We start from the raw sequence: 15,720 nt of genomic DNA on the forward strand, positions 1-15,720 counted from the left end.
TCACTAAAAGGGAGAGCGCGTGCAATGATGAGTATGAATAAAGTGCAAATATGTATGCTACAACACGCATATGAGGAAATGCCATAAAAAATGTCATATAATGCATTAAAATATTTTTCCTTGATAGAACAAGTCATAAGAAGATCAGCAAAATTGGTTTCACCCATTTTGGACTCGCAAATAATTAACAGTGAATTAATGAAGCCTTAACCTAATTAATTTATCTTATAAATTTAATTAATTATTTCATGGCTGTGGATATTTCTAATAGATATATTAGGGTATTATGAAACCAACAAAATTGGTTTTATAATTTTTGGAGCTACGGAGCATTTATTATGAATTTTAAAAGTTTTAGCAAACAGTGAACTCGCTGAAATGGTACTATCTGAGTTGACCGCGGTCAGATTGCCAATAGAGACGGTCAGACCACCGGGACTGACGATCAGACCGTGGAAAAACGTGGTCAGACCGCCAGCGTGCAGAGAGATTTGGGGTTTGGTGGTCAGACCAGCCCGGGGGGCGGTCCGACTCCTGGAACGGCGGTCAGACCGCTATAAAACGTGGTCAGACCGCTGTGCATGGCCAGGGGAACTTGGTGAGCTCATCAGCGATGATTCCGGTGGCTTTTTGGTGGGGATTTTGGACCTAAAGCATCATCTTGACCTCCTCTACTGCGTAGGACAACATGCACACGCCAAAAATGACCAAAACTCAGTTATTGCCTCTAATGGCTGTGGAGGCTATTGTTGAGCTCGATGAGCTCAAATCCGGTCGATCTAGCCATGGGGAAGGAATGAGAGGGGGTCTAAGGTGCTCACCACGTCCTAGCAAGCCCGTGGTCCGGCCGTGGAGGTTAGGAAATGATCGGAGCTCGGAATCACCATCGGGGAGGTGGTGGATGGCTTGAGGAGAAAGAAGATGTTGCCGAGGAGCTCGGGCTCGACGGGGTAGACCATCTCTGGTGGGGGAGCTCACCGGGTACCTCCTCCTTGGCCTCCCCTCCTTGCTCCTCCTCTCCTCCTTTCTCTTGTTCGGTTGGGAGAGCAAGAGAGAAAGAGAGAGCATGTGAGGGAGAGGGAGTGGGTGGGGGTAAGAGAGAGGAGGCTGCTGGTGAGAGTGAGTGAGAGTGTGCACGTAGGGAAGAGAGAGCAAAAGGAAGTGATCAATCTACTTAACCTGAGCATCTGTGTACTGGCAATCAGACCGCGACTGGCTCCGGTCGGACCGCGAGAAATCCACATGGCAGCCCACGTGGTAACGTACCTGGCGGTCAGACCGTGAGGGAGTTCTTTTGCTGAAATTTTTCTAAGATTCCCCTCATCAACCTCCTTCTATTCTTTTCCTTCTCTAAGGTATTTAGGAATTCTTCAAAGCAATCTAAACCATCTCTATGGTATTTGAAACGTGTTTAACTAGTGCAAACACGTGTAAGCACGTGTGATAACAATTACGCATGCTTAATTACAAAATTAGTATTTTGGGGATGTGACAGGCGATGACGGGCCCTTAGCTTCGTCCCGTCAGTTTCGCGGTTCATCTTCTCGAGCCTCTCCATCCTCTGTTCAGATCAGAGTGTATTGGCTCTGATTGTTTGCTTGATTTCTTTGTTTTTTTGCAGATGCTTTGCCTCGCTTGTGCGTGCAAGGTGCCTACGCCATCCCCTGAAACATTGTCTCGCCAAGTGATTGAGATCACTGGTGAGTTGCTCCCTCTCCGTCTCTCATGAAACTGCATTATTGTTCCAATCTATCGATTGTTTCGCTTGCATTACTTCATCACCTGCATTTGCATGCATCTGCGTGTTCTTCATTATTATGAGGCTCTCGTATATCATGAATACCATGTTGCATTGCGTCCGGCAAGTTCACCATCTAAGACCCTGGGTTAGCGCCCCCCTCTTCCTCCTCCCATCGGTTTTACAACACTAGTTCATGAAATAATGAATTTCAGCATTGAATTAAAGCATTTCAAATCATGTTTGTTGCAATCTTTGAGACTATATCCATAGCCACCAGTTTTAATTCATCGGTCACTTGTGGATGATATGCTGGGAGAGCACCCAATTGATTGGTAAAATAAGCTTCTACCATAATTCTATAAACTAACTCACTGAGTGATGATATACCAATAATGTCCAAGTTATTTTTGTCCATCAAACTTCTAAACCTTAGTTTCTTACTTTAACTTTGCAATGTTGCTAGACTATTAATTAATGGCTGCTTTATACTAACATACTCGTGATTTCCAGTGATAGCATAGTATAATCAGTACATCCATGAGAAGAATGATATAACTAGAAATACATTACAAACAAACTCATTTTTTTATCATATAATCCAGCACTGAAAATAATTTTAGAAATTAGTCCATCATATAATAAGAATATTAGTGAATTTTACAAGATTTTTGAGATTTTATTTAAGACCGTAACAATTGTTAGAAATTATAAAAATAGTTTTTTTAGAACTTTATTTTAAATTTTACATAGTTTTTTTTTTACGATTCTAATTAAAATGGATTGCCCATAAATTATAGAATGCATAAAAAAAATCTATGATTTTTTTAAAAAAATAGAAAACCACTAATTTTTAAGTAATATAAAGCCGATGTGCCCTTGTGAACAGCATCCATGACGGTATCCGTGCACAGCGATTTTCCATGGGAGTTCTGCCTCCGGTTGACAGAGTGGCAGAGAGGGAAATAAAGATAAAAATAATGGTAGATAAATAAGTTCAAAACTTTTTATAGCATAGAGGTAAGAGCTATTTTTTTAAAAGAGGGAATTAGATTTGATGGGGAACTTTCTCCTCTGTTGGAGGCACTTTTCATTGCTCTTGTTTGACTTCAAGTCTTAGCTTTTTTTCTTAGAGTTGCATTGTAGCATAGAGATAAGAGCTATTTTTTTTTATGGTACAGAGGGAATTAGATTTGATAGGGAACTCCCTCCTCTGTTGGATGCACTTTTCATTGCTCTTGTTTGGTTCCGAGCCTTAGTTTTTTTCTTAGAGTTGCATTCACTTTTCTCAACTTTCGTAGAAACCAATTACCCGAAACACCCGCTGAGGATCGTCTACCAGTGACTTCAGGGGTATTTATATTTGGTGAGATTGAATTCGAGGAAAGGTAAGACTGGAACGAGGGACGAGTGAAGGCCACCCATCCCCTTGCCAAGGGTCTTGTTCGTGCTCTGATGGCACCTGTGGCCATGCGCGATGATTCTTACGCAGATCAGAGTCTGGATCTGTGCTACGGCCAAAATTCTTTTGCGTTGGACTTCTCTGCTGTTCTTGAAAGCGGAACCAAAAGCCTCTTATCAAAAGTGGTATTTGCTGCAGAGTCTTGGCCCGCGCGCAGTTAGGAGGATTGGCCGTTATCTGGATGTTATTTGACATGAGGCCTTGTGCAAAAGACAGTTCATGCTAACAGAAGAGCGGATCCAATACACATAAGGCATCGGCTGTTCTTAACAGCGATGGCTATTCATTTAAGTCTTCGGGTAGCACCACCGATCTTCAACAAGGTGGAAATTCTCGTCCGAAATTTTGTACACACGGTTATGTCCTCTAGAACCCGTGTGTTCTTTCTTTGCATTCGTCAGTGACAGATTTTTAGGCCTTGGCACGGATCCTGAGCGATTGCCTGCACGTTGCGCCCATGTCGAGCTCATTGACTCGCTAACAGGGAGATGCTTCGGTGCCAGGCGGCCACGGCACCCAACGTGGGCTGCCCCTCGCCTGGAAAATAGGAGCTCGCATAGCATAGTACACAATGGCCAATGGGAGCTATTTGACCTTGGCGCCTATAAATTGTGCGCCGCGCCGACGGAAAGCCGCCGTGCCAAGCCTGAGCTGCGCAACAGCCAGAGCCAGATCACAATGGGGAGTCGAGGCGGCCGCGTCTTCCTTCTCGCGCTGGTGCTCGCCCTCGCCCTGCAGACCCAGCTGGCATCGGCGGCCAAGCAGGCATGTTACTTCCTTTGTCATCCTTATTGCCTCTATGTTCTTCGATATACACACAGTCGTGTATGTATATGTGGCTTGTTTTGTTGATCTATTGACTTGACTTGGTGGTTTTTGTGCACGTACGCAGCCCTATTTGATCATCTGGAAGGACTCAAGTCAATTAACGCCCTCCCCGTCCGCTGTGTTTTCTCCACTCACCAATGAGTAAGATCATATATAGTATTATGCATTTGTGCACGAGAGAGCATCAATTTTACAGAGAAGAAACTACATGCCTATGCTTAGTTACTGTTTAATTTGCACGACAAAAATGCAGCTACCAAATACTGTACGTCCTGGATCCCATCCACGGGATCGTGGTGCACATCGATGATGTCTTCGTTCCACTGCTCCGACGTAAGTACTGCTAGAGTACCATGCATACTGCTTGCACCTGCATGATTCTTGTTACTATCTGTCACTGATGTGCGACATCTATTTGGTTCAGAGCTCCCGGGAGTGCTGACTGTGATCCCAGACACCCTGATCAAGCTGCACACCACGCATTCGTGGGACTTCCTCGGGCTCGGGAGCGATGGCCAGCCAACCCCCGCGTGGTATTCTGCCGGTTTTGGTAAAGACACCATTATTGGGAACATTGACACAGGTAGTCTATTAAAGGCAACTCGTGTGTGCAAGGATAGGTGATACTATAAGAGAGAGTGAATTAGAGTCATTTAAAATTAATACGGAGTAGCTCAAATTCAACTAGATAAATCTAAATTAATTTATATATAAATATATCATAGGTTTATCTAATATTTCTATTCTACCGTAACAAAGTTTTGCACTTAGGAACTAATCATACAAACTATACATGACAATTCTAAGAAAGATATAAATGTGAAATAGTAAGTGCAATAAGTGTGGAATGTAAAGGGTAGAGACATTCCAAACACTTGGCATAATGACTTTTTTTTTCGTGGTATCGATAGATTACTATCGTCTACCTCTAGTTCACGTTGGAGTCCCTAGTAAAGACCAAACTCCTAGTCAAATAACTCAGTGGATAGCCATTAAAGCTCTCCACTCGTAAATGGGTCTCCTACTAGATCTCTCTTGGATGCTCATTGTCGTCTTCACTATGGTAGTGATTTATCACTCCAGCACGGTGCACTCCAACAGCTCACAAAACTTTTGGCCGTTCATAACCTCGTCAGAGGGTCTCGCAAGACACAATCACCGCCAAACCATCTAGGTGGTAACAAACACCAAGACTAACAAGCATGGATCACTCACTTGATTTAAATCTAGACTAATCACCTAGCTAGATGCACACTAGATCTAAACTAGCACTGATCAAGTTTTTAATCTCGTGATGATTGCCTTGGTCTTCAATATGCTCAACTTTGATGGCAAAAGCTCATCTCAAGTGTATGTGTATGCTCTGAGCTCTAGCACCCTCGAATGGCCGAGTGAGGGATCTATTTATAGCTCCAACCTCCAAAACTAGTTATTGCCTCTCGAGTCTAGAAAAACGGTTGACACTGGATAATCCAGTGAGCACAACTCTCCCATGCACCGGAACATCCAGTGAGAGCAACTCAACTAGCCGTTGAAACCTACTGCCACATTAGTGGGTGATTGCTCAATCTTTTAGTGCACACACCAGAACATCTGGTGAGTGTATTTCACCACCTTCAAGCCAAAAACCCTCTTTGTACAATTGCTTCGGTGTGATCCTCTGTTGATCACCAGAACTTCCATTGATACCTTCTGATGCTGTCATCAGAACATCCAGTGAGTAGAATCTTCAGGACCTTCTTTGAAAATGCCCTCTGTATAAATTATGCGATTCAATCATCCGATGTACATCAGAACATCTGGTGTGTACATTTTGACAAAGACTTTGTTTAATTTAATCCAAATTTTGTCTAGGCTTCAATGGCTTCTCTTCCTAGATGGCTTAGGTCTTCAACTAGTCTATTAGGACTACTCAAATCTAGTGTGCATCACCTCTAAATAAGTAACATAAAGATACTAGATCAAACTACTAAATCAAACCCCTCTTTGTAGTATGGTCAAAAAGAAACAAACATATCTACACAAAGGTCGCCATGATCACTTATCTAAATATTATGTCCTTGTATCTTCACGAAACTCTACACAAAGGTCGCCGTGATCACTTATCTAAATAATATGTCCTTGTATCTTCACGAAACTCTTTTTTGACCTTGAATTGTAACTCTTTGAGATGTTTGATACCCCAAGTACATCACATAGCATACGTGAGACTAAACTTTGCATACTCGTAAATTAAGTTAGTCATATTGACTATGTTGATATTATTCATCAAAATATACTAACCCTATACTAAAGTTATTGATCTTTCAATATGATATATCCAATATTGATCAAATCAAAGAGGCTAGTCCCTCCAAACTTAACTCAAATATTAAGTTCCTTTAGCATTATTACTTCAAATACACTAAATATAGGTCCAGCAACAACTCTAATGTACCTTTTGGCTTCATTCCTTCATGTTTGCCCTTACTTAAATACACATTAATCAATACAGTAAACTTGTCACCTATCTTAACTCTAGCAATAAATGATGAGAAATATGATTATTATACCCCTCGTCTTAATTATTAAGCTTAAGTTCAAATGGACTTATATCTTGGATCCGAGTGAATAGCAAGTAAATAAGTTAAGAGTAGTACTACATCTGTTGTTAAATAGATATCATTTTAGAAACTTAATTTTGTTCTTAAATAGATGTCATTTTAGATTTTCAATTTAATGTTTTACTAGAGTATCTATATTAAAGGTTATCAAAAAGTGGAGTTTCAATTTAATGAATATGGTGGATTAGTAGCTTATATGTCATTGATTGGATGTGAGAGAAATCAAGAGGAGTAAATATATTATGTATAAAAAAATTATTATAACCTTGTTCTATGTGTCGAATGCTAAAATGACATCTTAATAAGAAAAAATAGTATATTCGTTTCACTCACACTCTTAATTCCTGTGTGTTGTGGATAGTCTAAATTGATTTACATTTTGGATGGGGAATAGTAGCGTACTTGTCTCCGGCTAGTACGCGTGGACCTGGATGGAACCTGTGCAAAAATCAATACTACTTTTATTGCTGGGAAGAGTAGCGTACTTGCCTCTAGCTAGTATCCGTGGACCTCGATGGAACCTGTGCAAAAATACTTTTATTGCTGAGAACAGTAGCGTACTTGTCTCCAGCTAGTACGCGTGGACTTGGATGGAATCTGTGCAGAAATCAATACTTTTATTGATGATGAAATGCTGCCACTATAAAAAAAAGTAATAAATGAAGAGATAATGCTGGCTTTGACCTGGATCCTAATAACGAGGAGCTGTGTGAGATGCATGACAAATTAATAACTGCCTTCAATGATTTTAACCTGAACTAAACAGAATCATATCACAAGAATATCAGAACCAAAAGTAAACTCTAACCTGATAAAATAGTATTCACTCTGATCATAAATACTTATAGTTTTAACTAAGATTCATTAAACTTTTCAAATTTTGATCATCAATAGCTTTTAAATTTTTAGTTTGAAAATATAAAAAGCATATGTGTAGATTTATCTTAAAAATATTTTATACAATTATAATTTTATTGGATATTATAACTATATTCTAATAGAAAATACAGTAATAATACAGTAATAATTAAAATTACATATCGAAGATTATAAAAAATCGAAAGCAACCAGTATTTATAATCAAAGAGTACCAGTAGTATAGAGTATAACTATAAGTAGTATTACAACTACTAGTTCTAACGGGTGATTCTTCTGATTCTGTTTGTACGAAGGCGTATGGCCGGAATCAGAAAGCTTCAAAGACGATGGCTTGCCTGTCCCCTCCAAGTGGAACCCGAACGTCACTTGCAACCCTGGCGAAGCCAACCCGAAGTACCCGCCCTTCAAGTGCAACAGGTAACACCAGTGACCAGTACAACTATCTTTTACTTACGGATTATGGACTTCATTGATTCTCTAACTTATTTTATATTTTTTTATCTATTCTCTTTAATACGAATCTCAACTAGATAAATGGTCATACTAAACGATACATCTGATAGAATTTTCCCTTAGAAGCACTTAACACATAGTCGTGCGTAGTTCTTCAGTCGAATTTCACATGTAGGCTGACGGCGCATGCATACATGCAGTAAGCTGATCGGCGCGAGGTTCTTCAGCGCAAGCATCCAGGCGCTCGGCGCGCTGGACGACGGAGGCCAGAGGCCGAGCAAGGAGGACCTGTCCTCGCCGCGGGACTACGTGGGGCACGGCTCGCACACGCTGTCCACCGCGGGCGGCGGGTCCGTCCCGGGCGCCAGCGTCTTCGGCCACGGGATGGGCAGGGCCGCGGGCGGGTCGCCGAGCGCGCGCGTGGCCGCGTACAAGGCGTGCTACGCGCCGGGATGCTCCAGCTTCGACATCCTCGCGGCCATACTCGCGGCGGTGGCGGACGGCGTGGACGTGCTCTCGCTCTCCCTCGGCTCAGACCCCTCGGACTACCTCATGGACCCGATAGCGATCGGCGCGTTCTTCGCAGTCCAGAAGGGGGTCACCGTCGTCTGCTCCGCCGGCAACTCGGGCCCCCAGCCGAGCACGGTGACCAACGTGGCCCCGTGGATCTTCACGGTCGCCGCAAGCACCATGGACAGGGACTTCCCAGCTTATGTCAACTTCGGCGGCAACACCATCGAGGTTTGCTCAATACTACTAAATCAGAACCAACCCTGCGTGCACCAAAGCACCATGCGGCCTAGCTTGCTCAGCTCTGGTGCCGTAGTGTCATTGGCCAACTACTCAACTGCACATTAGTAGCTTGTTCATGCCGTTCTGGATGCAAATTGCTCATTTGCAGGGGCAAAGTCTCGGGGACAGTACTCTGCCCAGTAGCCAGGCATATCCAATAATCAGCGGGGAGAATGCCAACGCCGCAAACCAACCAACCGTCAACTCGTAACTATCGAAACCTACTGTTTGTTGTTTGGATCGGTGCATCTGTGTCATCTGAACGCGTGACCGATGGGATCCCTTGCCTGCAGGACGCTGTGCTTGCCGGGCTCCCTGGACCCTGCCAAGGTGAGCGGCAAGATAGTCGTCTGCGTCAGAGGAGTGAACGCCAGAGTCGAGAAGGGCTTCGTGGTCAAGCAGGCGGGCGGCGTCGGTATGGTCCTCTGCAACGACGCCAGCTCCGGGGACGACGTAAATGCGGACCCGCACCTCATTGCGGCGGCTCACTGCTCATACGCGCAATGCGTCCAGCTCTTTAAGTACCTGCAATTTACAGAGTAAGCCTACAGTTACTCCGCGGCGCTGCCGCAGTGACGTTCTTCCTGGATCGATCTTAATCAGCATTGCCACTCCCACTTTAGCAACCCGTCGGGATACATCAATGCAACGGACGCGAGCTTTGGCGTAAAACCTGCGCCGAAGATGGCAGCGTTCTCATCCCGAGGGCCGAACCCCATAACTCCTCAGATCCTCAAGGTTGGCACATTGCTCAGCTCCCCAGATTCAGTCCCACTTGTGAGAGATTAGTGTTGCTGACCTGCTCGGCCGCAGCCCGACATCACCGCACCAGGCGTCAGCGTGATCGCCGCGTACAGCGGCGCGATTTCACCGACGGGCCAGCCATTCGACGACCGCCGCATCCCCTACAACAGAATGTCCGGCACCTCCATGTCGTGCCCCCACGTATCGGGCATCGTCGGCCTGCTCAAGACAAAGTACCCCACGTGGAGCCCCGCCATGATCAAATCGGCAATCATGACCACCGGTGAGCTAGACAAATCTTGTAGTACTACTATTGGACTTATAATGCGTGCTTCCGCTCATGTTTGTATGTTGCACCGCAGCAACCACCGGAGACAACAACGGCAGCTCGATCCAGGACGAGACCGGTGCCGCCGCCACGCCTTTCATCTACGGCTCGGGGCACGTGAACCCCGTGCAGGCCCTGGACCCCGGCCTGGTGTACGACACCACTTTCTTCGACTACGTCAACTTCCTCTGCTCCGCCCTGAAGCCCACCCAGAACCCGCTCCCGGGCCTCCCGGTCAACCTCCCGCTCCTGCTCCCGCTGTTCAACGCCGCCAGCGAGCCGTGCACGTGCAGCAAGGGCGCGTTCTTCCGCCCCGAGGAATTGAACTACCCGTCCATTGCCGTGCCTTGCCTGTCCGGCAGCACCGCGGTGAAGCGCCGGGTGAAGAACGTGGGCGCGGCGCCTGGCACGTACACCGCCAGCGTCACCGAGCCGCAGGGGGTCAGGGTCACGGTGGTGCCGAACGTACTGTACTTCGGGATCGGAGAGGAGAAGGAGTTCACGGTGAAGCTGGACGTCGTTAACGCGGCGGCGGCTGCAGACTACGTGTTCGGCAGCATCGAGTGGTCGGACTCGTACGGGAAGCATCGCGTCCGGAGCCCCATCGTGGCCAAGACCAGGTGCGGGTAGAAGGGTGTGCGTGTGTCTGAAACTGGAATGGCTACCCTTTTGCTGTGTCACGGCTAGGCTGTAACGGCGTAAGCAACAAAGATAGGTTCGGTGACGATGAACTATTTGTATTCATGGCTAAATTACCCCACACTTCCTAAATTTCACTGTATTCAGGTGACGGATTCTGTAACCTACAGCGGGGTTAAGGTTACAGGTTTCAAGATTTTGGGTTTTTTCATGGCTACCGAACTTAGAGAAAGTCGAGAGAAGCATGACAGCCTGATGAAGGCGGTGGGCGGGACGGCGAGATGACGGGTCTCATCGCCGATCGCAAGCGACGGAGGATGACCAGTGAGTGGGGCCAGGGCGGGAGCGAGCAGGGACGAGACATTAGAGAGGGAGGGGTGGTGGCTACAGATCCTGCAATAGAGCTGCCATCGGAGACGGCCGAGGGAGGCGGAGGCGGGGGAGCGAGTCAGTGTCAGACGCGAGGTATTCTTATGCTCTGGCCCTGCAAATATATACATGGTGTCTTGACTTGTACATTCGGTAAGATATATCCTTTCTTTTAAGTGAAAACTCGGCAAAATATATCAAACCTTTTAGTTTGTTTTAAGGGAAACCTAACCTTCTAGTATAAAGGGTGCTCTTCCGTATAGCAACTTCAAAGTGTCAAAATGTTCTTTTAAGCAAAAGAACAAGCTAAGAAATAGCAGGAGTTCCTTAACCCAAAGTGGTTGCACTGTCTGTGAGAAATTATCTAAATAATATTATAATTAATAATTAAATCAATTATTTGCATAATTATGACTACAATGATTAATCAGAATATCACCATGTTAGTCCCAGTATGTGTTTTGTATTCAAGCTCGGAACACATGCCTTTTCAACATATAGCATTACAACAAAATTTAAGAAAAATGAGTAATTAAATTTATATTACAAGCATTATAGTATCATCATTTCCAATAATTTACAACAAAAAATAGAGAAACTACGCAGCAGAATGGTAGCATCTACTAACACAAAAGTCAGATGAAGCCATATACCCTTAGGCTTCATCCAAAAGCACGTCACACGAGTAGCTTGAACTACTCATTTCTATCACCTACATCGACGGACATGAAGTAGCCAAACACGAGCTCCTCCTCACATATGGAACCTAAAAGAGCAGCATGAGTATGAAAATACTCGCAAGACTTAATCCATAATGGGTACATATAAATAACTTGATTCCAAAAATTATATATTTAGGTCATTAACAAGGAGTAGGTCACAAGTTTAAGTAAATTCATATGTGTAAGCAACCTAGATTTCTATGTGTGAATATCTATACTTAACTCAAGCCATATCTACCCTGCAACATCAACTTGCACAAAACTATAAAAGGAATCATCTCATGTAATCAATAATCCTTAACAATCAAACCTAACATACTATGCCATATCCCCAAATTCGGAAACTCTACGACTGATGTGGATGGGCAGAAGCATGCTCATGACGGAGAGTGCGGCAATTCGAATTGTTCTTACACCCTGCAGGAGTACAACTTTACCCACACGATATGTGTCCATCATCTTGGCCCCAAAGACAACATTTCTCATACCCAGAACTACCTACTTGCACATACCCCTATGGCACCGGGGTTACCACGAGTGTGTCCCAGACACCTCCGGCTCCCGACCACATTGCCTCTCCTTTATTTTTCTTACACATCATAGGGATGCATGACAAGCGTCAGCACGGCCTATGATACTTGGCTCATTCGTACATTATCTGAATATATGGTTGTACGGATAGTGCTAAAGCCAACGACACCGACGGACGGTGCTTAACCGATGTAAGCGGTCTATAACATCCGGATTTCACTCCTGACCTACCCCTAGCATCGCTCACATCTCGTATTATTCTCACATCTCATAGATCCCACATCATTCTCATTGTAATTGGGACAGTAAGTAAGCTCTAAGCTCGTAAACAATGGTTGAACTATTGCTCGTCTTCTACCGAGGACCTATGCATTGCTAAGCATTTTGAATAACTCTTAAGTTAGACATCAATAATGTTATCAAGGCTACAAGGATATGGATAATCAACAATTCAATGTAGAGGTAATGCCATCAACATAGGTTTTATCCATATAAGCCTGACAACGACTCGCTAAACATGCAAACATACCTAAGCAATGACTTATCAATTTAGACTCCATTCAATTCAACAAAAAGAGTGCAATATGCTTAGATGCTTACTTCGCTGCTCTGGCGGTTGCTTGATACTCCCGGCGCAACACTCGTACAAATCAAGTAAATTGGTGTCGCTTTCACTCGCGTGGACCGTTGGTGCAATACTCTCTAAACGAATCAAGAACGCATTGTGAATGTGGTGATGTTGCTCGAAATAAAGAACTGAACTTTGGGAACTGTAATAAGTAAACGATCTTGCTAGTTTTTTTCCCGACCATGGGGAGGAGATGTTCCTCGAGCTTTGATCTTTTTACCAAATCATGGCTGGCTAGGATCACGCTAGAACCAGGTTTCTTAAGGAGGTACCCGCTGTGAGCACTCAAGTTCGAATCTTGGTGGGTGGCCTCCTCGACGAGAGGCTCTACCAACTATCGCTCAGTTCTCAACGATCTTGCTAGTTGGACCTTTCAGTTTTATTAGCCATATTCTACTCTGATAAATAAAACTAGCCATTCAAACATCAATGAACAGTGCATTTCCCATCCCAAGTCAAACCCACCTGATCACCTCCTAAACAATTAATAGCATTTTTCCTTTTATACATACAATAGGGAAGCTTTCCGGAACTGTCTTTTCATCAAAGGAATGTGAAAAGAAGGAACTCCAATGTGGCCATGTGGATGTCTTATTCTTATTTGATCTGAAATGTTCAATTTTCAACATTTGCAGATATCTTTGAGCCATGCTTAGTGCCCACTTAGCGCATGATACTGAACCATGTGCCCGATCAATTTCGTGGTCTCAACAAGGATTTGCACCTAACGCAGGGTATATATATCTTCGATATTCAAAGCTAAAGCTATTACCTTGTCTAGGTGTATGGTTTATATATGAGTAACATCATCATACCACTTAAGTTTTGTTTATATGGACGATAATGCAGGTGTTTGCTGGCTGTTTGCACTGTGGATGGCCATGTGAAGCTTTACCGATCACCGATTTGTGATTTTTGTGACGAATGGGTTGAGGTAAGCATTTTCTGTGCAACACTGTTTTTTCTTGTGTTTGGTTTGGCGTAGGGCCAATATTCCCATTATCCATGCATATTGCATGTATGAAAGCAAACTTTGTGTTGGGGGTTTCAGTGGAGTCACTCCTGACCTGATTAAGAAATGTATTTGTGTTTATCACTTTGCTCTGGCTTGGATGTCACTTGCTTTCTGAGAGAGATTACACCTTGAGATTTTGTTATCTTAAGTGGTAAATGTATAAATATTCTGTAGTTGGTTTCTGAATGAAGTCCTATGCGTAGTTAGGAAAGATGACTGATCAATAGTTATGAAAAAATTGCAGTAACACCGTCTTGCGTACAAAGAGATTGACTTCAATGTGGTTGTATAAACTAATATACTAATGTGGGGGTGAGACTGGGCAGGTTGGCCTAGCTCGTTAGTTGGAAGGCGTTAGGGATAAGAGTCTTCATCTAAGTTGCTAGCTAAGAGACAAATATATTACCTAGACGTAATATAGTCAGTTAGATGGTCCTTATATGCAAGGTTGTTACGGCGGTGCGACGACCCATCACCTTCACAACTTTACAGCGACATGGCGTATGGCGTGGCGACGTCATACACACGTGGCGAATACACATATTATAATCTAGGGTATTAGCTAATGGCAATGTAAATATAACTCACCAGTTATAGTCTAGAATAATAGGAAATGTAAATGTAGTATAAAAGACAAATAGCAATATAAATATAGCACAAAAGACATAGAACTCTCATCTTTTAAAGTTTTAAATCTCTCATCTCTCAAAAGTCATCCATTGCAAACTCATCGAGATAGTTAGAAGCATCTATTTTCTCCACACCATCTTCAGTAGCATCTATTGGTTTGTCACCAAAATCATCAACATCAACATCATCCACATAGGCCATTAGCCAACCCACCACTTATGTGTAACAGATATGCTAACATATGTCTAACACCAGTACATCACATATGTGTCTAATGGCTTAACATCATTAGTGTACTGCTATACATTGTGTAATGTATTAGAGTAAACATTCATAGTTGGTTGCAATATACTAATAAAGGTTCCAACATCAGAGGTGGCGTTTGGATAAACGTTGGGAAAAGGATATGGAAATGTGATTGGATATGAAGTGCTGGGTTTGGGTTTAGGAAATAAGTTCTTAAGCCTATCCTTTGTTTGGATTCATCGGGTTTGGGACTGGCATATAAAAACTTCTGGACCAAATTGCCTGTCATCCCAATAGACTTCATCAGCGGGCGTGGAGGTCGGGCGGGCAGTGTCTCTCCTCGCATCCAGTGCCTCCTTGCATCGTCCACTCTCCGCTCCTTGTCACTTCGCCTCTCCACTCCACACAGCGTCGCTCCCGTAGAGCCACACCTCCAATGCACGTGTGCTGGGGGTTGCTGCCGGGAGGCGCTTCTCTGACATCTCGCCGTTTTTTTTAGGCCGACGGGTTCTGCTATCGGTGTGCCTCCTCACATCCGGTGCCTACAAGAATGAGTCCCAACAGGTGAAGGTGGTAATTCTCGTCTCAATCGGAGAGTGGCCACAACGGAGAGGGGCGCACCAGGATGGTACGATTAGATCCAAATCGCAGACAGTGGCGACACCGAGGAGGATGTGAGTAGTATATGAAGTCCGATTGGTGATAGAGAAGGGTGGATTTAGCCAGATCAAAGTCTGATTCGATGTTGATGTCGAAGCACGGCGGCGGAGCTCCGACGAGCAGCGATTGGGCAGCTGCGCCCAAGTTTCATATCCCAGCCAAACCCACCTCCCCCGCTAGGTTATGATCAGTGGGATATGAGGCCCCCTTTTTCCTTTCCCCAACCCAACTCTTTTCCCTTTCCCTCCAAACAAACATGGACTTTTCCAGCTAGTTTGACAGGACAGAGAAGTATTGCTGTATGTCCCAGGAATTACAAGCTTAGAATTGCATTGGTCTTTCAACTCTTGTGCGCGTATCGTTTTATTACCTACTATATAGTCATCAGAACTGAGATACGCTGTATCATTTTGTTTTTAGTAAATCTCATTATAAACGCCAACATTATAGAAG

The 15,720-nt window shown here is 44.1% G+C and overlaps 1 protein-coding gene across 1 annotated transcript; it reads left to right on the top strand.

Annotated features, from left to right (window-relative positions):
* Positions 1 to 3,878: 3,878 nt before the first annotated feature.
* LOC133906261 (subtilisin-like protease SBT5.3) lies at positions 3,879 to 10,580 on the top strand. The gene is made up of 11 exons (XM_062348120.1): positions 3,879 to 3,965; positions 4,093 to 4,169; positions 4,282 to 4,361; positions 4,453 to 4,611; positions 7,804 to 7,927; positions 8,164 to 8,704; positions 8,865 to 8,962; positions 9,049 to 9,294; positions 9,379 to 9,493; positions 9,569 to 9,782; positions 9,862 to 10,580. The coding sequence occupies exons 1-11, from the start codon at positions 3,879 to 3,881 to the stop codon at positions 10,455 to 10,457; spliced, it is 2,337 nt and encodes a 778-aa protein (XP_062204104.1). The 3' UTR covers positions 10,458 to 10,580.
* The last annotated feature ends 5,140 nt before the right edge of the window (positions 10,581 to 15,720 follow it).

The sequence above is a fragment of the Phragmites australis genome, chromosome 2 (assembly GCF_958298935.1).
Source record: "Phragmites australis chromosome 2, lpPhrAust1.1, whole genome shotgun sequence".
Classification (NCBI taxonomy): domain Eukaryota; kingdom Viridiplantae; phylum Streptophyta; class Magnoliopsida; order Poales; family Poaceae; genus Phragmites; species Phragmites australis.

Coding starts and splice junctions, on each gene's coding strand:
- LOC133906261 (XM_062348120.1), top strand. CDS start 3,879: ATGGGGAGTCGAGGCGGCCGCGTCTTCCTTCTCGCGCTGGTGCTCGCC. Junction 3,966..4,092: donor TGGCATCGGCGGCCAAGCAG/GCATGTTACTTC, acceptor GCACGTACGCAG/CCCTATTTGATCATCTGGAA. Junction 8,705..8,864: donor TCGGCGGCAACACCATCGAG/GTTTGCTCAATA, acceptor GCTCATTTGCAG/GGGCAAAGTCTCGGGGACAG.